General features: G+C 40.9%; 1 protein-coding gene across 1 annotated transcript in view; it reads right to left on the reverse strand.

Moving 5' to 3' along the window:
* Positions 1-24,263, reverse strand: part of fndc3a (fibronectin type III domain containing 3A) — a 178,486-nt gene that overhangs the window by 141,813 nt on the left and 12,410 nt on the right. Inside the window, exon 2 of the mRNA XM_084312740.1 lies at positions 19,220-19,370. Within this exon, the coding sequence (XP_084168866.1) occupies positions 19,220-19,330 (111 nt within the window). The 5' untranslated portion in view covers positions 19,331-19,370. The remainder of the gene's footprint in view (positions 1-19,219; positions 19,371-24,263) is intronic.

Genomic DNA, 24,263 nt, shown 5'->3' on the forward strand with positions numbered 1-24,263 from the left:
ATCAGAACGCATTGGATGGCGCTTCACAGTACAGATGGACAACGACCCGAAGCATACTGCAAAAGTAACCAAAGTGTTTTTAAGGCAAAGAAGTGGAATGTTATGCAATGGCCAAATCCAATTCAGCATGCATTTCACTTGCTGAAGACAAAACTGGGAAAATGCCCCAAGAACAAGCAGGAACTAAAGACAGTTGCAGTAGAGGCCTGGCAGAGCAGGCCTGAAACGCAGGGACGAATTCACAAATAATGGATTGTGCGGTGGACGGTGGTAATAGCACCCTTAACTGCGCACGTTTAGCGCGCGGTATCTGCTCCGTCTTTGCGAGCCATTCACTAAGGACACTAAGGATGAGATACTAGCGCAAAAAACACGCCCATAGGTGTGCAGTTTGCTCCAGATTTTCTCCAGCGCAGTTGGCTCGGAGCAGTCTGAATCTGCCAGCGCTGTTGGCAGTAAGGGGAAAAAATAAACCCGAAATGAGGCATAGACATAAACGTATTTTTCACCACTTGTATTTAGTTTACTTCGTAATGTATAGAGCTTGCCTAATTTATATTTTCATGACACATTGCATCCTTTGTTTTTGTCACTATCTTTCGTCATTGCATCCGTCTGTCATGTCCTATTCCCATTAAATTTTTTTTACTGATAATTGTACTATATTCTATTGTGCTATATTTAATTTAGTTTTATTCAACCTCTTTATGCAGTTGTCCAGCCCTGGCCTATATTTTATTTCATAGTTATATTATATTATATTGTGCTTAACTTAGTTCATATTTCATTTTACTCCACTGAAATTAAGGGTCTGACAGTGACTGTATATTGGAAGTCACTGAAATGTCACCAGAAATGGGGGTACGACACATGCACATTGTACCGAGCTGTGATGGTGGAGGGTTACAGTAGATGGCAGAGTAGTAGAAATAAAGAAGGATAGTGTCTGCTCAGTGTGCACTCACAGCTCATAGCATAGAACGCTCTGCCAAATACAACTTTTTGGGTATGCTTGAAGGATGGTCGGTCGATATAAACATAGAACATAAAGTTTGGAAATTTGTGTTTGGTAGATTATTTCTCTGTTGTAACAATGCTATACAAATGCAATACATTTTATACCGTTGGTAAGCCTGTTTATTTACCCTTTAAATGGTTCCCCATTTGTAAGGAACATGCATTTGTGGGATGAGCAGCACAACTGAGCATGTGGGTTGCGCCCATGAAAGATTTGCCAAATCTTATTCAAACGGCTTATTCTGCTGTTGCTATTGACTCTTATTTGGAGTTTGTTGGTGGATTGGATGATTGAAGTCTATCAGTAACAAGGAAGAAACGAGACATATTGGGAATTTTACAATGTATTCATTTAACAAACAGTCAGGAGCCTCAGTAGCATGTGGAAGAACAGTACACAGCCACAACAGCCTGGCACCTCCTCATGCTGGAGACCAGCGTGGTCACACACTGCTGTGGGATGGCATTCCACTCCTCAACCAGGATTTGTCGCAAGTCAGCCAACGTGGTTGTGTTGGTCACCCTAGCACGAACAGCACGCCCAAACTGATCCCACAAGTGTTCAATTGGGTTGAGGTCAGGACTGTTGGCAGGCCATTCCATTCTCTCTACTCCAAAATTCTGGAGGTAGTCTCTGATAAACCCCGCTGTGGGAGCGAGCGTTGTCATCTTGGAGGATGGAGTTCGGTCCCAGACTGGAGATATGGGTAGGTGTGGAAAAGTGACCATAGCTCAGCGTAGGAAGGTCCGATCGAGGTCCATTATCTGAGGAGGTGCCAGACTGGATGTGTATGGTTCTTCCACACGCTACCGACTGTTAAATGAATAAATTGTAAAATTGCCAATATATGTCTAGTTTCTTCCTGGTTACTGATAGACTTGAATCATCCAATCCACCAAACAACACCAAACAAGAGGCAATAGCAATTGCAGAATAAGCTGTTTGAATAAGATTTGGCCAATTTTTCATGGGCGCAATGCATGTTCCTTACAAATGGGGCACCGTTTAAAAAAGGGAAATAAACAGGCTTTCCAAGGTATAAAATGTATTGCCAAGAAGAATTGTTATAACAGAGAAATAATCGACCAAACACAAATTTCCTAACTTTTTGTTCTATGTTTATAAATTAGCTTGTGCCTAATAGACTGGTGTCCCTTGCATTACTTATTTTGGCCTGCTGGTGGTGCTAGAAAATATTTGTCGTCTTGGGGGTCATGAATGTGCCCAGGAAATTTCATGGCAATTCATGGAATTACTTTTTGAGATACCGCTTTCACTTCAGATGGGACAGACTATACACTCCTTGACAGAGGTAATAATAATAATATCACAAAGCAGTAACCTTGAGCAGTTTAATAATTTTTTTTTAAATGTTTTATAAAATAACCTGGTCATGTTTTAGCAAAAACCTTGGCAGGCAACTGCACCTCCTCATCCATCACCCTCAACATAGGGGCCCCGCAGGGCTGTGTTCTGAGTCCCCTCCTCTACTCCCTGTACACACACGACTGTGTGGCTCAGCGGAGTAGCAATACAATCGTCAAATTTGCTGACGACACAGTGGTGGTGGGCCTGATCTCTGCCAACGACGAGAGGGCCTACCTGGAAGAGGTCAAGGTCCTGGCGGGATGGTGCCAGGAAAACAGCCTCTCCCTGAACGTCAGCAAAACAAAGGAGATGATTGTGGACTTCAGGAGGTCGGGGGTCAAGGACTACAGCCCCCTCAGCATCGACGGGGCACCGGTTGAGAGAGTCAACAGCTTTAAGTACCTCGGAGCCTACATATCCGAGGACTTGACATGGACCACACACATTAACAGTGTTGTGAAGAAGGCACGACAACGCCTCTACTTCCTCAGGCGCCTAAGGAAGTTCCAAGTCAGCCAGAAGATCCTTAAGAACTTCTACTCATGTACAATAGAGAGCATCTTGACCGGCAACATCACCTCCTGGTTTGGGAATAGCACTGCACAAGACCAAAGCAGACTACAAAGAGTGACACGTTCAGCCGAACGCACAATTGGAGGGGGGCTCTCCACCCTCCAGAACATTTACTACAAGCGTTGCAAGGGCAAGGCTAAGAGAATCATTAAAGACTCCAGTCACCCGAACAACTGCCTCTTTGAACTGCTGCGGTCAGGCAAGCGATACAGGAGTCTCAAGGCGAGCACAGAAAGACTCAGAAGAAGCTTCTATCCCCAGGCCATCAGGCTGCTAAACGAACAATGAATGAACACTACACAACAACAACCACCAAACGCACATAGCACACACATCCACACGCACACACTCACTTTAAACAAACACACTGTAGCACCCACTCCACACACTTATAGCACACACCCACTTTAAACAAACACACTGTAGCACCCACTCCCCACACTTTATATTTATGGATGAAGGATTGCACTACAACTCGTACACCTTACTGTAAATTGTACCTAAAATTGTACCTCATCCCATTTCTGCTTTGCACTAGATAGTACTGTACATTAGTACACTGCATAGTATTGTGTATTGTATATTATATGGTAACTCAGAACATTGTACATATGTCTATACCGAACACTGTGACCTCATTTTCTTCTTCTAAATTCATGCTATATTATGTTATTATGTTATTTGATACTATCTTGTCTAGCACAGTCTCTGGAGCGTAACAGTAAGAAGCATTTTGTATGAAAGTATTCTGTACTTCTGTATGACAACTATTAAAGAACTTGAACTTGAACATTGCCGGCTCCAAATCATTTGTCAAGTGTCACCAGCAGCAGCATATAGTTGTATGGTGCGTGCTGTATGATGGCGGTTGTTTGGAGGCAGGTGGACTATGATGATGCACCAGGTAACAGCATGATTAGGTTTCATACAGTTGACTTCCTGAGCACAGTCACAAGTTGAGTTTTTGACAAAGCACTGAATGGAGGAAACCTTGAATGGAAGGCAGCACGCAAAACAACATTGAACGTTTTTAACACAAAACATCCTCTTTCTCTCCATTTTTCGGGGGTATGTGACCATCGTGTTGGCCTATGGGAAGAGAGGGCAGAGTGATGTAGCACCCTCCCACGGAGAGAGCCACTGCTGTGTTTTATTACCCAGGAGAATGGCTCTGCTCCGTGCATTCATGGCTGTTCGGCGCTGACGTTTCTCCCCTGCTGGTGAGTCAGTTCAGGTTTCTCACTATTTGTTCCTCTTTAATTGTTTACCGTACTGATGTGGCATAGCAGCTGGGTAGACAGGAAACGGGGCTACAAGTGACGTAGGGACGAGGGTCTGCCAACGTCTGAACCAGCCAGGAACTAATGCAGTCTCCCTGATGCTGCTGATGACATAAGCTTACTTGCGCAACGGTAATTTAGAGCAATTTGATGAAACCACAGTTCTTGGTCACCCAGATACGTTGCAGGATAGGCAAGCGCGGGGAAGAAAAGACAACATTTTGGTTGCCGATGCCGCTTCATGAACAATAGAAAATCTAACTGAACTCCAGACAATCAGTGTAAACACAGAACACAGTCTAGCCTCCCCACCTCAGTGTGGTCTAATGTCTGTGTCCTGTAGTATTTCCTGGCTGCTTACCTTGTGAATTGTCTTCCAGAGTCACCTACTTGTTTGGTTTTGAACACATTTCACATTTTCAGTATATATAGCTATATACTTTTAGGGCTAAATCAATTCTTAGTCAACTAATAGTCACATGACTTTGTCAACTAATTTATTAGAGGATACGTGTAGATTTTTGTGGGGAGCATACCCACAAAGTGGCTGCAGCCGTCAGGACAGTGTCCAGTCCACACATAAAAGGTGACCAATCGGAGCGGACGATTTCACTGACATCACACACTGAAAAAGTTACCCATTTCACTGACGTCACATGCCGAAACAACAAGCCCAGACAGCCGGCAGAGCAAGCCACCTAGCTCTGAGAGCCATGAGAACTGAGAAGAATTGATGCAATCCGTGGAAATAAAAGGGATACAAAAGGTGTTTTGACAATATTGTCAGAAACTAAACTATTCACCAGCAAAACACAGCAGTTGTGTTAGCCATATCCTCTTTGAGAACAATCAATCAAAACCGTATTACAGACCCAGGGTCCATATAAAACACAGGACAATACATGGAATAAATGACATAATAACACTATGATATGATTTCACATGTCTTGTGTATGTATGTGATGAATAAACCTCTTGAATCTTGATAGCACCATAAAAATATCATAGTTTAATAGATAAAAATAAAGAAAGAATAAGAGAATGAAGAAAAGAAAACAGATTAATGTATTGGACAACTGTACCGGTGTTTCCACAGCTACACCATTTAGGTCTCAAAGTAATATTCTCATGACATCATTATAAGCTACTTGACGTTTCTGTAAGCTTGCTTTTTTGTAATCATAAGTATGCAGGTCTTAGAGTGGTGTACAATATGCTCTGAACAGAGACATCTTCGGTCACTGTATACATTCAAAACGAACTGAGAAAATTTTGGAGCGTGTGCATACAGTACATCATGTGGCATTGCCTAGAAATATCATGAGTCATTTGTTCCGTAATAAAAAGGTCCAAGATATTTGACCTTATTACAGACAATTTGTTAAATAGATAGATATTATAGATAGATATTTGTCTTCTTTATCATGACAACACTCTTACTGGCATTTAAGGCTGACCCCTATTAGTCGATTAGTCGACTAATCGGTCGAAAGGAGCCGTAGTCGACTGCCAACCTCTTAGTCGAATAAAAAAAAGATTTCTAAAGTTTTTATTAATTTTTTATATTTCTTTTATCATTCTTTCCAAAAGAAAAAGAGGCCTAGAAGCGTGGCTAACGCTAATGGCACGCATACCAGAGGCTAACTGCCTACAAAAACAGGCACAGAGGCACTGAAAGAGGATTTCACCCATCTAATGAACACACTAGACTAGACAAATATCAAGATGTATCCATCAGTGGACCAATTGCATGCTTTTGCAGAGGACAAGAAGCCTTCCGTCGACTCCTTCAGACATTAAGCACCCCCACAGCCCAAATGGAATGATAAAAAAATTAAATAATCCACAGACCACCTGCAATACCCTAGCGGACCACAGTTTGGGAACCACTGGACTAGAGCATTACCAATCATGCACCCAGTATTACAAGCTTTCAATTGCTTGGACAGATCATCCAGATTAAAAAGAACTGGGGACAGAATTCCTCATTGTCTGACACCATTACTAGACATTATTACCCCATTTTATGTGCCTATCCTGATAGCCATATCAGTAAGCCAGAATTCTCAGTGTATTTGGGCACTCAATGTTGACTCAATTTAATAAACAGCTTTCTATGATTAATACGATCAAAGGCTTTGGAATCATGGATAAAACACATAAGGGATTAGTTTTGACCTCCATCCATGTTTGTTTAATGTACTTTAGTCCTTTAATGTTCGTTAGTAGTTTATTCAGTGATCAATATACAACAATACAATATACACCATCATTTAACAATATTTGATTTTACAGTGACTGAAAAGGTCACCCAGGTATACCCAGGTCAATGTTTAGATAACTAAACTGGTTACCTGTGAAGTTAATAAACTCATACTTTTGACAGTATGCTGGCTAGAACTATTATATGGGCCGGTTATCTCTAGGCTGCCAACGTTGTCCTTAATAACTGGCACTAACAGGACAAACAATATTGAGTCTACTAACAAGCCATGTATCATAAAACCAGTCAAACAAATATCAAGGAGTGTCCAAGCTATCATTGGACTAGCATATATAAGGTGTTCCTTCTGCTGTAATATGATCTAGACCACTGGCTTTGTTATCAGACAGCTCGTTTATAGCGTGGTATACCTCATGTGACATAATCATCATCGAGTCATTACTCTCAATGTTATCCACCTTATACAAATCACTTTGGACAGAGTTGAATAAGGTACTATAATGCTGTCGCCATAACTCAGCAACATTGTCTGATCTGGAGATTCTGTCTACAGCAGGGAGGGGCAACTGGCGGCCCGCGGGCCGCATGCGGCCCTCACCGACGTTCTATGCGGCCCCAGGCCAATATTAAAAAAATAAAAAAATAAATATTTTTTTTATTTTTTTATTTTTTTATTTTTATTTTTTTTATTTTTTTGTATTGTATTCGACTAAGAAGAGTTGGCAGTCGACTATGGCTCCTTTCGATCGATTAGTCGACTATTTGACTAATAGGGGTCAGCCCTAGTGTGGACATATGAAACGCTGTTGAAAGTGCCGTGCAGCAATATGGGGGTTTTGATAAACTGTCGGCTGTTGTTACCGATGGAGCACCGGCAATGAAAGGAAAACGCACAGGATTCGCCGGGCTTCTAAGGCAGAGTGGCGTTGAGTGTCCAATGCTGCACTGCATTATACATCAGGTAAGTTCGCTAACATAATTTCCATCTATTGTGGGTCATTATAATGACCAATGTGAGTCGAGTGTAGTCAAATTATATGCGAGAGTCGTTAAATCGTTTTTTTCTTTTTTTGTATCTGATATAGGAGGCTCTCTGTGCCAAGAAGCTTGACTACAGCCATGTTATGGATTTGGTTACCAAGGTTACCAATCTAATTCGTGGAGGCAACAGGTCACTAAACCATAGAAAGTTTGTCTCCTTTTTGGAAGAGATGGACACTGATTATGGCGACTTGCAGCTACACACAGAAATCCGATGGCTGAGCCGTCGGAAAGTACAGGAGCGACATTGAAACACTGCAAATGCAATTCAATGATCGGTTTGAAGATTTCAATGGCATGCCGTCATGGATAGCGCTGTTTGCCGGCCCCCTCACCGATACGGTGTCAGAGCAGCCCCCACCGTTGCAGCTTGAACTGTGCAAGCTACAGTCAGATCCTTTTTTTCAAGCAAAGAGAAATGAGAGGGGAATTTCGTTTTGGAAACTGCTACCTGAGCCCCGCTTCCCACTCCTCAGGGACTTTGCCCTCTCTATGTTTGGGAGCACATACATATGTGAGAGCAATTTCTCAAACATGAAGCACATCAAGTCAAAGGAGAGAAACAGGCTGTCGGATGAAACATTATTTCATCTGATGCAGATTGCATGCACAAACATTGAAGTTGACATTCCTGCTATTGTGCGCCAAATGGAGAGACCACAAGTGTCTCATTAAAGACAGGGGGGAGGAGGAGATGATGAAGAGGTGTAGAGGGGGGGAAGGAGATGATGAAGAGGTGTAGAGAGGGGGGAAGAGATGATGAAGAGATGTAGAGAGGGGGGGGGATGATGGAGAGGTGTAGAGAGGGGACCATTATTATTATTATTATTATTATTATTATTATTATTATAACCATTATTGACCCACTGTGGGGCGAGGGTGAATGTCATGCCAGTTTGATAAAGGGTCAATGGGAGGCATGTAGTATTGCACTTTACTTTACTTGCACTTTACTTGTTTACTTTTGTAGTGTTCAGATAACACTAATAACACAAACACAAAGCAGCATTCCTGCTGCATTTCACTACAACAGTAAATCAAAAGTGCAATAATAAATGATTTTGTTAAATGTATACACTTTTATCCTGCTACTAAACAAAACATTCCTGAGTGCTTCATATCCATAACATGCATTTCAGTGTTATAATGTTTTGTTTAGTAGCAGGATAAAAGTTTATACATTTAACAAAATCATTTATTATTGCACTTTTGATTGACTGTTGTAGCGAAATGCAGCAGGAATGCTGCTTTGTGTTTGTTGAGCAGTGGGCTTTAAGTTCATACATTTATTTTATTAGAAGCCTTAATTATAATTGATCATTTTTGTATATATTTGGGGTTACACAGCAATACTTTTAAATTCAGCTGTTTATAAATTCATAAAGTTGAAATTGCATTACTAAATGCATTTGAAATGGAATAAAAACAAAGTTACAACAAATTATAATTGTTTATATACCTTGTGGCTATTTGAGTGATGGGGTACTACTGGCGGGACTGCCGATAAACAATGCGGCCCCCCAGATTGATTGTGGACATTTTGTGGCCCTCACCATATACAAAGTTGCCCACCCCTGGTCTACAGTGCATGGTAAGAGATGTTTTACAGTCGTTAATAACTCTCACTTCTTTCCAAAAATTAAAAGCATCGTTACTTAATAAGATTCTTAGCCACAGAATCAGCCCTCATGGCTTGCTCATTTTTACAAATAAAGCGAATGACCTACTTATATCTTGCATCAGTGAGCTTCTTGTGCTCGAGCACAGGGCCTTGTCTTGGTCTACCTTCCATGGTTTAAAGGCCTCAGCAAAAGGTATATGATAAGATATTCCTTTATTGATTCCCTTGGGGAAATTCAGGCATCATAGCAGCATGGGGGAGGGGAGGTACAGGTAGTAGAAGACATACAGGTACAGGTGACGGTCACAGAATTATAGTACAGTGGAGAAGTAAAAATGTAAATAGAATAAAAAGGCAGTGTAAACAATATACAATATAATTAACTCTGGACATGCATTGTGCATACGGGCAACAAGGTGCGAGATGAGGGTACAGTATAGTATGTATGTCTTGTCGAATGTAATGTTCTATGTTTTGTGTGGACCCCAGGAAGACTAGTTGTTGTCATGCAACAGCTAATGGGGATCCTAATAAACTCAAACTCTTGTTATATTTGCAATATATGATCAGTCACTGCTGCCCCATACAGAATCAGCTGTACTGATACAATGGTCCAGCCATGGTGTAGTGTGCCAGGACTCACTAATGTAAGTATCCATGTAACCATCAGGCAAAAGCACTTTGTTTGACAATACAAAATTATTATCTCGACAGAACTGAGCCATATGATTGGAAAACAACGAGTCCCTGTCTTCATATCCCAATGACATAATACACTAGAAGGAGTATTATTGTAAGACAATATTCTTCCAGTCTAGTGGTGGGACAGATGGTTCCAATGTCTAGAGTTTCAGAGAGGACGGAGAAAGACGTGGGACAGGAAGTGAAAGAGGAGGAATAGGAGGAGGTTACGGACCACTGACGTGAGAGAGGAGAAGAGGAGCCGTGTGGCTGTAATGCTGTACTCATTGTACTGTGAGGTTGCTCAATACAGTTCATGGTCAAAAGAGATACGTCTGGTTCTTTTTATAGCACTATGTTATATCATCTTGAACAACGGAATTGATGAAGGCAAGGCTATTCTGATGGCATTCATAGGGTGTCTACACATTTAGGATAATGAATTCCTTATTATTGTGAGTAAACTGGACTGCAATACACTTGCGGTAGTTGGTGATACTCTGTGTTCAGGCATCCACCAAGTACATCACTTATGTTTTATTTAATTTTGTATAGAAATAAAACCCATTTACTTTGTTTTCGCATATCGGTGCCCACATTCATCAAATAAAAAAGAAACCTCTAATTTAACCTCTACTGGAAGTAGGTGTGCCAGTGTAGCCTAGTTCCCAACAGTCACGAAATACACTCCAAATACAACTCCAAAACTTTCCTGTAAACATGTTGTGACCTGTGTATATTTACCATGTGGATAAATAAAAAAGAACACATTTTCGTTTTCTAAGCAGATATATACTCTGAATTTTTTTTTGCCGAACCACTGTTGCCTGGGCGCAGTGATTTCATCACCTCAAAAGCCCTGTTGTTTTTTTATAAACAGTAAATACACAGGTCCGGCTGTTCCCTAAGCCTATGCATGCACAGAGAAGAAAAGGGTATGTATCTGCTTGTCTAACTCCAGGGTAGATGGCAAATAGGCCAATTTCCCAAAAAGTTGGCATATTCCATTTCCTTGTGTTGGCACTGTGGGGGATTAATGATTTAGAATTTCATGGCACTGAGTGAAACATGCAGAGTTAATAGAAGAGCTCATTTTATTAACCGATTGCTGGTTTCTTATTGTCAACATAGCCTATGAAAAGACCAAAACGTACAACACATTTCTTCTACTCTCAATACTCTTCCTACTATCTCCCAACCTTAGGAGCTCTCAAACCGGAAGCCACTGTATGCTAAACGCATTACATGCAGCAGGCAGCTAACAAACACATAGTTCCAGTTTTAAATATCAATGTATTATCGTGGAAAAACAGGGGCATTGCAGTTATTATAAAATGTACTTCAAAAGGGCAACACACTCCATCGATCTATCATGCACAGTGAGCAAGCATTACACTCCAGTCCAGGAAAAGGTACAATGCCCATGTTCATCACCAATGATGAATTATACTGAGCAAGGAATAGTTTTTTTTAACCCCCTTTTTTCCAACAGCACTGGAGTTCTATGACTTCTGGAAAACAAGCACTTTTATTGGACATATACTTTGCCGTGCACAAATGCCCCCAGTGATTGTGACATTGTAGCTCATTTTGTGGCTGCCGGCTGAAGCGATCTCGATCAATACTGGACCAATTCCAAAATACGTTGTCCCCATTAGTCATTTAGACCACAAATGGTGGAAAAATAGGGTCCTGTTTATATAATAATTTTAATTATTATTTTTTTATTACATAATTACCCATGTAATGTACACTTTAACTTTAAAAAGGGCACAAAAGAAATGTATTCAGGTTCACTGATATTCTCTTTCAACGTCAATAGCACTACAACAGAATGATAATACACGGCTCAAGACAAGCTAAAATAAATGTTGCTTAACGGTACATAAAGATTTGCATTGGTTTCTTCTCACCAACAACTGGTAGCCTATGCATTTATGCTCAAATGAGCTTCCTCTATTCATAATTTATTACGATATAGGTATAAATAATTTATACCTACCTACTGCTTTTCAATATCTACAACTGCCCTACACTGTAATCATAATAATCTTAACTATCCCCTCATACTATAGTCTACCCATATACTCTCCATGAGTAAATAGTAGCATGTACAACAGTGATTTATATACCGATATTTATATTCTTATATTTACTGCATATATATAAATCCATATTTGTCTGAATATACCTCTATACATTTACTTATACACCTGCATATAACCCTTGGCTCTGTATGACATGGTGTATATATATAAATATACCATATATATATTCTCACCACATATATACCTATCCACACCAGTCTGTATTTACTTGCATATAGTCATTTTACATATCTGTAGATACGATCTACAGTATATCTGTACATATCCTACTCTTACTAGTTACACTGCTGGCCACTAAGACTACTACCATACTGTCTTTATACCTGTATCACTGTACTGTACATATACTACAACTCTGTACATAGATCTAATTAGTACTACACTCAATAGTACTAATTTGTATATTTTGCACTTAGTTTAATCACCTGTACATTGTATATTGCGGTTGCATTTTACTGCTACATTTGCACTCTGGTTGGATGCCAAACGTCTTTTTGTTGTACTGTACTTGCGCTATATAATGACAATACATTTTAATCAAATGCCTTTTTTTACCATATTCTCTCTCTTGTGAGAAACCCATATTTACAATTGAGAGGATTTAGCACAACTGTAATGAATGGCAGTCTACTGGGATCCCATTTTGCTTGCAACAAAAAAGGGAGGTGTTCAGTTACATACAGGCTAGTCTACACCCACAGGAGACGGAATCTCTATGGAAACATTGCTTAGTTCACCAGGAAAAGGGAGAGGAGTGGAACATCAGTAGGCAGGTGGGACGGAAAGGGGAGATTAATTTGCTTCATCGACCTTTTATGAAAATCAAGAAGATGACCGTGTCGGGAGTGGCTCTAACTTTGCTTTCTTAGGATGGAGTGTTCCAATAACACAGGGTCATGTTTCGCAACCTTTATGGGGCGTGGAATTAACAGAGACATAATGGCATCCCGATTCTTGGGATCAGATATCAATGCCATCACGTTTCTCCATGCTTTTGTGATTTTTTTTATGTGATGTGAAAGATTGAAATTCTTGAATTTTCTGGCATTTGAATGCTCTTAAAAAATTTTATTGAAAAAAGACCAGACATTTTGACATGTGGGGTTTCCAAGTGCATTCTTGCCTTGATAATAAAAAAAAACAAGGCGCTCTTCTTTTTTCTTAATCTTTTACCATCACTGAAGAATTCTGAAGTTATTTTCTGCAGATTCACCACATAAATAAAACAAACGCCGCCTACACCCATGGAAATCACCACCACATGTGACTAAAATGCCATGCTAACATCTGAGGTTCATTTATTTAAATTTAGTCAAATGTGGTGACTTCAGTTTATGTGGTATTTAAGGCACTTTCAGATGCACTGGAAGCCAATGGCAGTGGTGAATTGGCAGATAATAACTACCACATTTTTCAGTAATTGCAAAAGATAGATATTTACATTTACATTTACCTAGTCATTTAGCTGACGCTTTTATCCAAAGCGACTTACAAGTTCTGTACGACAAGTCATCAGGAAGGGTACAACTCTATCAGCGGAGTAACAATGTTCATCAAAGTGTTGAGTGCTACAGTGTAGGTTAGTTTATTAGGACAAGTGCATGACAGTAAGGTTATTTTTCAGATAATGGTTGAAGAAGTGCGTCTTTAGTCGACGGCGAAATATTGGATGGGTTTCCTAACTGGGGTGGGTAGTTCATTCCACCATATATATAAAAAAGAAGGATGCCTTGATTTTTGTATTGTTGTTAAATCCCAATTGGGAATAACCATAATTACTACCTCTGAGGGACAAGAGGTTGGTGTAGCTGGTTTCCAAACACCAAATATATGCGGACTCTTGCGGAGAAACTATTTTAATTATCTTCAGAATGTATTCCAAAAATTATGAACATGTAAAAAATTTGCCTAATGTTTTCCCTTCGCAATGTAGGTCACCGTGTTGATGTGACGTCAGACAACTGGATCTTGGCAACCTTGGAGTTTAGAAATCATGCCCGTGTTTCCTTCCTGGAATTTGAAGAGCCTGCAATTGATATCAAGCCCTGCCCCATTTTTTTTAATCCTCCAATAACAACCGTTTCTTCCCACGGACAAACTTTGCAATGTCGTTTTTGAATAAACAAACAAACTGTCCTCGGAGGAAAATGTATAGTGTGTGTATGTGTGTGTGTGTGTTTGAGTGGGGGGGGGTCAACTAAATTAATAAAAGATAAACAGTTAAACAGTAACTTTTCACTGTTCCTAATTTTTTGTATATTCAATCAAAATAAACTAGATTTTTTTCCACTTCAGAGTTGACCAAAGCTACATATTGCACCTGGCTGTAATGGGTAAGTTCATTACATTTTTGACTCACATAGCCCAACTTCCTGTTGGAGTGGAGTCATTTCTGAGCACAATCCATGGACCACGGTAAAAGGTACTTAATCATACAATCAAACAAACCGCTTTGCTTTGGGTGCGCCGCGAAGTCCTTCTCAGTGTTTATTTCAGCACTTTACAGACTGAAGCGTGGCCTCGCTACTTTAAATTAACTCTGTGGCCGACGTGCCAGAGCTGCGAGTGTCCAGTATGAACAACAGCATGGGAAGTGTCGAGAAAGGCCTCCACCGATCGACAACATGATCGGGTAAGTAGACAACAGGGCTAAAGGTCTAACATTTCACCCTTTAAAGCTCCAGCTTCGAGTGGAACACAGGTCAAATCCTAAGGAGCTCTGGCGCGCCGGGATGAACGGCCTTAGTTTCACCGAGACATTCGCGGTCCACCTCCTCAGGCCAGGTGACACAGCGAGGAGACAGGCGGGCTCCCCAGTGTGTGCCTTCACGGATGACTCAGTGCTTTGTACTAAGAATATAAGACTCACGATTACACCTAGAGGTATGGGCGCTGGATCCTCACTGTAATGAATCAGAAAAAGAGGAGACTAGGACAGCACTCCAATTTGACTTTTTAATATATTGCCACCTGTTGTTGCCATATTGTGGCAATATATTAAAGTCAAATTGGAGTGTAGTCCTGGTCTTTTTTATTCGACGTCTCAGTAGTTGTACCAGGAGACACGTACAGTGGGCTGCAGTTGTGCCACATGATCTCCATGGGGAAATTCAAGATTCAAGAGATTTATTTGTCACGTACATACACAAGACAGGTGGCCATGGCTGCCTTGATTGTGCAAAAATACAAATTATAAAATAGAAGAATAAAATAGAATAGATAATAAAATAGACATGCTAAAAAGTAATAAGAATAAAATACAATACAATGCTAAGCTTAAGAATTAAGGTAAAGTACTATATACAATAATTATACTAATGGACAGTTATGTTTCTTAAAGTGACATTTAAAGGAAAACTCCAACATTTTGGGAAATTTGCTTATTTGCCATCTACCCTGGAGTTAGACAAGAAGATACATACCGGTACCTTTTTCTTCTCTGTGCATGCAGTAGGAGTAGGAAGATGTTGGGAACTAGGCTAATGGAGGAACCTACTTCCAGTGACTGACGCTAAGCTAGGCTAACGGTGCACGTCTTCCTACTCCTACTGCATGCACAGAGAAGAAAAAAGGTATGTATCTTCTTGTCTAATTCCAGGGTAGATGGCAAATAAGCTAATTTCCCAAAATGTTGGAGTTTTCCTTTAAGGGGACATAAAGGGACGGCAACTCGTGAAGGGCACACACATCCAGGGCCCCTGTCTCAGGTGTCTGGCTATGACACGCACACACACAAGGCCAGTACGACATCAAGGGGGGAGCCAGGAGCCCCCCACCCACCCCGTATCCCCACAGTAACATTAGCTTGCGCGTGGCACAAAGCCACAACAGACACTACACAAGTGGATGTGTCTGTTCTCTGTTCAATTTTGTCGAGTTACTGGTTTATGAAAGAGCTCTCTCACATGAACACAGCAAACATGGAATTTTACTCTTTCGATGTGAGCTTCGGTTAGCAAAGGTAAAGCTGCCGTAGCAGAGATTGAAAATAATGCTTTGAAATTCAGTTAAAAGAAACAATACCATGTCCAAAAACAGCCAACATTACTCTCTATTCATCTCTCGCTCTCTCTTAAATCCATCCTTTCACAGCTGCTCAGCCATAATGATGTGTGCCCATAGAAGTGATTGACACATCTATGGGCGGCTCCCCCGCCTCCCGGTTTCTCAGAAAAGTAGTTATTCACACAGCGAGGACACTGCGTCAGACATTGATACTCTGAAAATATTATGGCTAATGCACCAAGCCTTTTTACAGCCAGGATGGTTTTTCAGATTAAAAATAAAAACAAAGTATTGTTACATATCGTCAATAAATGAACTATGAACAGACTCCAATTTTTGCAGAATACCACAGGAGTTTGAAATATATGGGCATCCTGTGACTTTTTCAAAAAAAAAAAAAAAAAATTTAAATGTGAAAATATAAAAACATAAAAACGATTTATTTAAAAACAGAAACAGGATTGATTGAAAACTTTATTAACAGATTGCAGAATGGGTACAGTACAGTACAGCTCATGTCGGGTCTAATGAGAAAGATCTGTGTCGAAAAAACAAAAGGAAATTGTATGCAAGATAGCAAGGGGAAAAGAGGAGTGCTTCAGTTAGTACCCACAGTTTCCTAATGAGTTACAAATCAACAGGTCAGCGCAGGGAAAACAGACATGGTTGGAGGGGGAGGACGCTTAAATGGATGGAAACCGTGAATCATATGATGGCCAAAGTCATCGCCCAAAGAAAAAAAAAAAGGAATCATCTCAGGTAATGACTGCTGGCTTCCTCTCTGACTCAGACTAACTGGGTCCATCAGAGCGTTAATACCAACCCAAGACTGTGGGGGGAAAAGAAAGAACAAAGAATGAGGTGTCCTTGCAGAGGTATAGGTAAATCAATATCACAATAATTGTAAGGACTTCTCTATGTCGATATCACCATATCCGCCCACGTGTGTGAAACTGTGGGTTATGAGATCCTAGTTGACACTAATCTCATTGAACCGCTCAGTAATGAAAAAAGGGTGACGTAAAACCAAGACAGCATTCTTCAAATGACATTCCCTCAGATATTTTGTGAGAAATGCTAAGTTAATACATGCTCACTTGTTATCGATTCAGACGACAGAATTGTGTATCATGATATCTCAATGTCATGACCTCACCACGATATGATCCTGCTGAATGATGGTAAAATCATCGTATTGGAATTACCGCGTGGCCCTACTCGCAGCTTCTCCCAGTAAAAGGTCAGAGACGGAGGGGTCAGCCATCGCTGTGAATCCTCTTCACTGTCATCGTGGGCCTACCTCACTCTGTCAGGTCCAGACGCCCCTCCGGTGGACCCTAGCCCCTCACTCTCTAGCTGTCATGATATTTACACACCTCCACAGACATGCCAGCACATGAGCTCTGTCTCACTCGCCGGTAAAGGCCACCGTCAAACCCCTTCAAAAGAAGCCCTAACCCGCTACCAAACACTACAGAGAGGGTCACTGACGTCAGGTCTCTCCCTGGCTTCTCCGGTAATCAAGTGTTCCAGCTCTTAAGGCTACAACGTGAAAAACATCACATGTCCAGGGAGCCATATCTGCTTTCAGACAGACAGTGAGGACCTTGTCCCCTCGGTAAAAAAATTAAAGAAAGCGTTGTATATTAATGCCATTTTCCAATGTGCAAATAAAAAGGTTCAAAGGTTAACGAAACGGAGTACAATCATAGACAAAGTAAAAAATAAAATAAAAACAACAACAACGGTTATGATTAGAAAAATACAACCATTCCAGGTTTTCTGGGACTAAAGTCACCTTGTGTGAACGCCTACACATTTGAACAAACAAGTGTCTCAAATTGGTGCGAGTTAGCATGGGTGGTGATGATCTGAGCCACAAGTAAGAACATACTGTAGGGATGCACCAATCCCACTTTTTCAGTAATGATACCGATAGTTGGGCGATACCTAGTATCGATCCGATCCATCACTTTTAATGAACAGTATAGACTTGGATCATCATTTTTGGAGTCATTGGACAAAGATTATTGAGATATACAGTAATACATTTTTCTCCATTAGAGAGTTAACATAGGAGGTAAAAATGCACCAAATCAAGTCACTTTGATTTGATTTCTGGCACATTAGATGCGTTTCTTGGTATCGGATTTTAGTCTCGGGGGAAATTCTCCAGAAAGCCCAATTTAGCAGAAGGGTTTGCCTATTGTGGAAGATGATAAAGATGGCTGAGTTTAAGAGTTTATAGGGGTACCTACCGGTAATGTTAGAAAGTCTCACCAGCACAAACTGAACTGAATGCCAGTGAAAATAAATATGGAATGGATATGCCTGTAGGTTCCATACTGTCCCAGAGGCAGTCACGGACACTTAAGCAGATCAAAATGAAGACCATCAAAATGACGGGGAAATTACTCAGCCTTGTCAAGGCCACTCAATCTCAACCCGACACTCGGGAGAGATGAGCAGGGACATCAAGTTTTATCCTTTACCTCGTACAGTGAAACCCCAGCATCGAGATATCGCCAGGGCTGCCCAGGTGGACAGAGCACATGGGTGTGGGTTCTTTCGATACCTCTTCTGAATCTGAATTATTTGTGAAAGTTTTGTTTTGCAGCTAGAGCGAAGCCCGCGAAGGCAACAGGTTGCACAAACAGCTCCCCAGAGATACCTCATTCAGACCCAAATTATACTGCAGATAATCTAGACTGAACATACAACACTTTTGGCTCAAACTAGTTCAACAGACCACACTTCATCATAAATTCCCTTCTAAATTATAAACCTAATCCAAATGATGTAGTAGCCTATGCACTATATGTGGTATAGCTGATTCAGTAAATTAACAACTTAACAAAATTAGGCCCAATAGTTACAAATACAAAAATAAATAAGCTATTCCCTTGTTTCACAATTTCAGGTTATACCGTTTTTAGTGTGAACAGTAATCAATATTAGGGCTGTACATTTTTCCAAAAATCAAGTTTGATCGAATCCAATGTAAAGTAGAAAATACATTTCAATTAAGTAAAAATTCGTATGCAGAACCCTTATAACACCCCTCCCATCACTGAACACATCATTACAGTTTGAACATGTAACAGTTTCACCATGTTCAAAGTGTCGACCCTAAACAATCCATTCCGACAATGGCCCATAAGGCAAAAAAGTGAGAAAAGTCGACAACCAAACGATCCAATTATTCAGCCGCAACAACTGCGGTATAATCGACCACAAGTAAGCAGAGTCGTGCACATCCCTGCGACTAATGAATCCCAGAGCGGCGGGGCTGGAGCGTACCTGCTGGGGGCCATCTCCATTGACCATGGCTGGGGGCGGTGGTGAGGACAGGAGCGGGAGCTCAGGGCTGAGAAGCTGGCCGGACTCCAGAGGTGGGGTGTGGTCTGCCATATCTCCCTCATTCACACCACTGAAGAGGTACTCCAAGCTCCTACGAGAAACATATACAGCAATCACTACAAATGTGCCAACATGTTAAAAACAAAACAAAAAAAACAATGGATGCCCTTGATCCTGTAAAACCGGTACTAGCTGGCTGTAACATGAGTACTTTTAAGGGAAAGGAGGGGATCTAGGATCAGGTTTCACTAAAAACCAGGCATCTCATGTACCACGACCAATGGGTGGTTAAATTGGGGCATTAAGTTCAATGAGGTTAAGGTTAAGTACTCAGTATTCATAATGGTTCTGAAAGATATCGATCAGTGCGGCTCTAGTCATTTAAAGCAGCATCACAAGCAATGTTGCCGTCCATTATAATAACCAGTGGTACTGGATCACAAACTCTGCATTGGTTACTAACTTACTTTTAAACAATGCTATTGAATAACCTGTCTGGCTTGCATTAACAAAAACAAATGCTCAATTAAAATTAACAAAAAGGAAAAGCCTGTGATGTCACAGTGTGGAGAGGCAGCTAGCAAGCTGAGCCAATAGGTTTGATACCATCTGCTGCCATTGTAAACATCAAACGCTCCGCTGAACCTCTTTCTAGGCCACGGTGCCCTGCAGGGTCATCCGAGGATGCTCTGGAAGAACAGGCAGGAATGCTGACAGCCCAGTTTGACACTCCTCTGGCATCCCAAGTACCAGTGTATAAACATAAGTAGTGTGTTTGGATGAAGCCAGGGACAAGTACTGGCCTATAAACACTAATGATGTATTTCAGGGAGCAGTAAAATGGTTACCATTAAGTTAGGTAGCTCCAGTTAGGGCTGGGTGATATGTAGGCTAATGGATCCATTATGACGATAATCATTCTGGACCATACTCAACGACGTTATTCCAATTCTGACGTCGCATCTTGAAAAGTGTACTTGGACAGCAGCATTATTATGATTAAAGAGATCTCCAAGCACAAGTAATTTACAATTACTGACTTTACAATTACAAGCTCGTGTCAAGCCTAGTATTATGAGAAACTTGAGGGAACACTTTACCTACCTACCGTTGCCTAGATCTACCAATAGTCTTAAAACTGAACAGGCTACACGGCATGCCCATCAGGACAAATTGTGACTTGTGGGGGGAAGAAAATATCGACATAGATAACGCAGATTTTGTCATGAACGGCAGAGCGCCGACAGAAATGGCACATGTGTCCTTGAACTTAATTACTATCTAGCGCATGCGCCCCTAAACCCAGCAGTGATCTGGCTTATCTGCTGGCTTTAGCCACTCCCCCTCCATGAGCTTAAACAAAGTCAGTTTACAGTGTGATGGTCAATGAACTGGATTCGAGGGAACTGTGGCTAGAGTAGAGGAGGGACATGAGATTAGCCTCGTATTACTGACTGGCTTTAGATGATGGCAGGTGTAGGCTGCTTTTACAATCAGTAGGCCTACAGGTCAAACATTACAATAATTTGCCTAAATATAGGCCCTCACGTAGGGCTGATATGGAAGGAAAGAAATATTGTGATAACTTGTTTCCAGATATTTCACAATATCTGCTTAGGTATAGGAAGATCACGTTCGATATCATAGGCCTAGTCAAATTGATGGTGGTAACCATATTGAACTGCATCATTCATTTCTACAGAATTGTGTATTAAGATTTACAATATAAAAAACCTCCCATGATAACAGATACAGACAATAGATCATTATTGCCAAGACCCCCTTTAGCCCCATCAAGGTCCTGGATTTCTAAAGGCACAATAATGCCGCCAATGCTCAAAAAGGCCTACATACATTACCTTAAAAACGGTTACATTACAGGTTACGTCTGTACGTCTTATACTTGTCAAGTCAAAAAAAGTCAAGTGAAGCCTCTCAGAATGATTATGAGGTAGCTATTACCAGAGCCAGACTCTCAGAATGATTATGAGAGCTATTACCAGAGCCAGACTCTCAGAATGATTATGAGGTAGCTTATTACCAGAGCCAGACCCTACCTACTGGCCAGACTCTCAGAATGATTATGAGGTAGCTATTACCAGAGCCAGACTCTCAGAATGATTATGAGGTAGCTATTACCAGAGCCAGACTCTCAAAATGATTATGAGGTAGCCATTACCAGAGCCAGACTCTCAGAATGATTATGAGGTAGCTATTACCAGAGCCAGACTCTCAGAATGATTATGAGGTAGCCAGCCCATTACCAGAGGCAGACCCTACCTGTGGGTTTCAACCACATTCATTGCAGATAATCATCGATTCCTTTTGCCTCTTTGTTGGCAAATAATTCTGGATTCTTGGTCGTTAATATCTACCCAATATCAACAAATGTCTCAACAATAGCGTCTTCCCAGCAGCAAACAGTTTGTATCATTGAGACGTGAATTATTTTTACTTTTTAGTTTGTGACTAGTTTCCCCTACATCTTCATTCATTTCAAAGGAAGGCACAAACACTGGCATGGTGTACCATTAACACCCTATGAAATAAGTTCAAATAACACATGGTTGGGCCAGTGGATTTGAAAAGCTACTAGCCTGGGGAGCCATCCAAGAAAGCTGTGGCACAGCTCTCCCACTATGAGATCCATAGTGACTGTGGATGGTACATTAGTGTGTACTCGAAACATGAAGCCATCCCATTAATGTGAGCTACTAGTAGTATGGGTGGCAAAAACAATCGATTCGGGTAATGATCATGATTCTTCTTTTTCCGATTCTGCATCGAACAAAATCCCATTAACAATAAATTGGTAATCTAGGGTTTATGAAAATCTTCTTTTTTTGCTGCCATTGCATCATTATTTAAACCATCCAACAGTTACGCCTTGATGACACACAGTGGTTAAAACGACTTGTTAGCCAAATGCTGTTACACTGTAGTATTGCTAAGAGGAGCGGGGAGGGGTGTGTGTATGTGCAACTAGTTCCCCCTACAACCTACATTAAAAGCCAACATGTGGACTCATTTAAGAAGAGCCGCATGATATACAAGCTATGGCACAAAATGCTAAAGCACTTCTGAACAGGACAGCCGCCACCGGCCATAAATATGGAATACTACTACTGTATGAACATGGGCCACAACATCACACAGGAACACCAGGAAACAAGTTAAAGGGCATGTTGTTATAGAATAGAATAGATATACTTTATTCATCCCGAGGGAAATTTGGCATTAATTATAGAGCAACTAACAACAACAACAACAACAACGTGCAAAACTACCACCTAATTCTCAACATGTAAAGAGTAGCCAAACAATATCAGAATTCTACAGGGTTCTGAGCCCTCAAAACACCAGGACGTCACAACAACAGTTAATGTGAATGCACTCTAGAGACTCTACCCTCAGGTCGTAGATTTAAAGTACCCTGGTTTAAGTGCGACAGGAGTGAAAACTCATTTGTTCCCCGTGCAATTTTCACATGTAATCCAGCACTTCAGACATTGCTTCGTTGTGTTGTCATGTTCTGTATTATTGTATGTCCAGGAGAATTATTTTGTACTTGTGTTGTTTTTATCTGGTGCCCCTGCCTGCAAATCAAGTTTCCCATCTGGGATAATAAAGTTGAACTGAACTGAGCGCCGTTACCATTTACGATCATTCATAAAGCTGTGGTGACGTCATTCAGTCCCCAATCCGACCCACAATACAACGTACAGAGAGCACTTCTTCAATGGTCACTCGCAGGCAGTCAGACATTCAGTCTCTCTGCCCATATCACTGCATTAGCGTCATGTAGCCTCCTTCAGTAATGTTTTTAGAGCCAGTCTCAAAAACGGGAATGCCACCCATTTTAATAATTCACATTTGTTCTTCCTGTGGCCACAGTGACAGTTCAGTGAACATGTTTGAATGCGCACTGCTCTCCCCTAAAGCTAGGAATCAGAGAGAGAACCCTCCAATCTGTGATGTCATTGGGATGTAAAACAATGAAGACGTTATGGTGCCAAAAGGTTTTTGTGTGAGCTCTTACACCCAAATTATATTCTAGCATTGCTAGAAGGTTTACATCCCAGTTTGGAGGGTTCATTGAGATGTCTAGCTTTAGGACAAATTGGTGTGACTCAACTGTCCTGGAGCACAGGAAGAATTCTTAAAATGGGTGGTATTCCCCTTTAACTCATTGACCGTCACACTGTTTTCCCATCACTACTCAATGGCACCAGCGTTATTGACAATTTGTTGCGATGTTTGCGGACCCATTGTGTGTTCTGTATTATAGCTATGGAGACAATAGTATGGCTCATTTGACAGGCATTGTTCATAGTCCAACACTGACTAACCAGTTCATCTCTACATGCTTTAGTTTGTGCGCTATTCCATGCTAAACATTGCCCCTTTCCAAAATAATCCAGTATTTTTTCCTAGATCGTAAGATATGGAGCGTTATATGCATTATGCCTAGGGATGTTCGATATTGGCTTTTTTACCGATATTGTCCAACTCTTAATTTCCGATACCGATATAGGCGGGGTTTCCCCCCCAAAAACACAACAATTTGCATACTTTTCACAATAAATAAAATAATAATTTGTTCTCACTTGCTTGCCTGGGTAAATAAAGGTTAAATAAATGTAAAAAAAAATTAAAAATATCTTTTAACAGATACCGATAATTTTACATTCTAATGCCAATATCGGCCGATAATATCGGTAGGCCGATAATATCGGTAGGCCGCTAATATCGGACATCCCTAATTATGCCAAAATCATTCGGGTTGCTCGCCTGAAACCACAAATACTTCCAAATCAAGGGTATATACCATATACATAGTGTCTTGGGGGGGGGGGGGGGGGGGGGGGGTCGTCTTACCCCAAAACTGTGATCGTTACCAAAAGCATGTTTTAGGTTAAAAAAATACCAGCAGGTTACCTAAAATAGACCTTACCTCAGTCAGAAGGTACTCCAAAATTAATAA

Source organism: Notolepis coatsorum (assembly GCF_963971535.1).
Source record: "Notolepis coatsorum genome assembly, chromosome: 1".
Lineage (NCBI taxonomy): Eukaryota > Metazoa > Chordata > Actinopteri > Aulopiformes > Paralepididae > Notolepis > Notolepis coatsorum.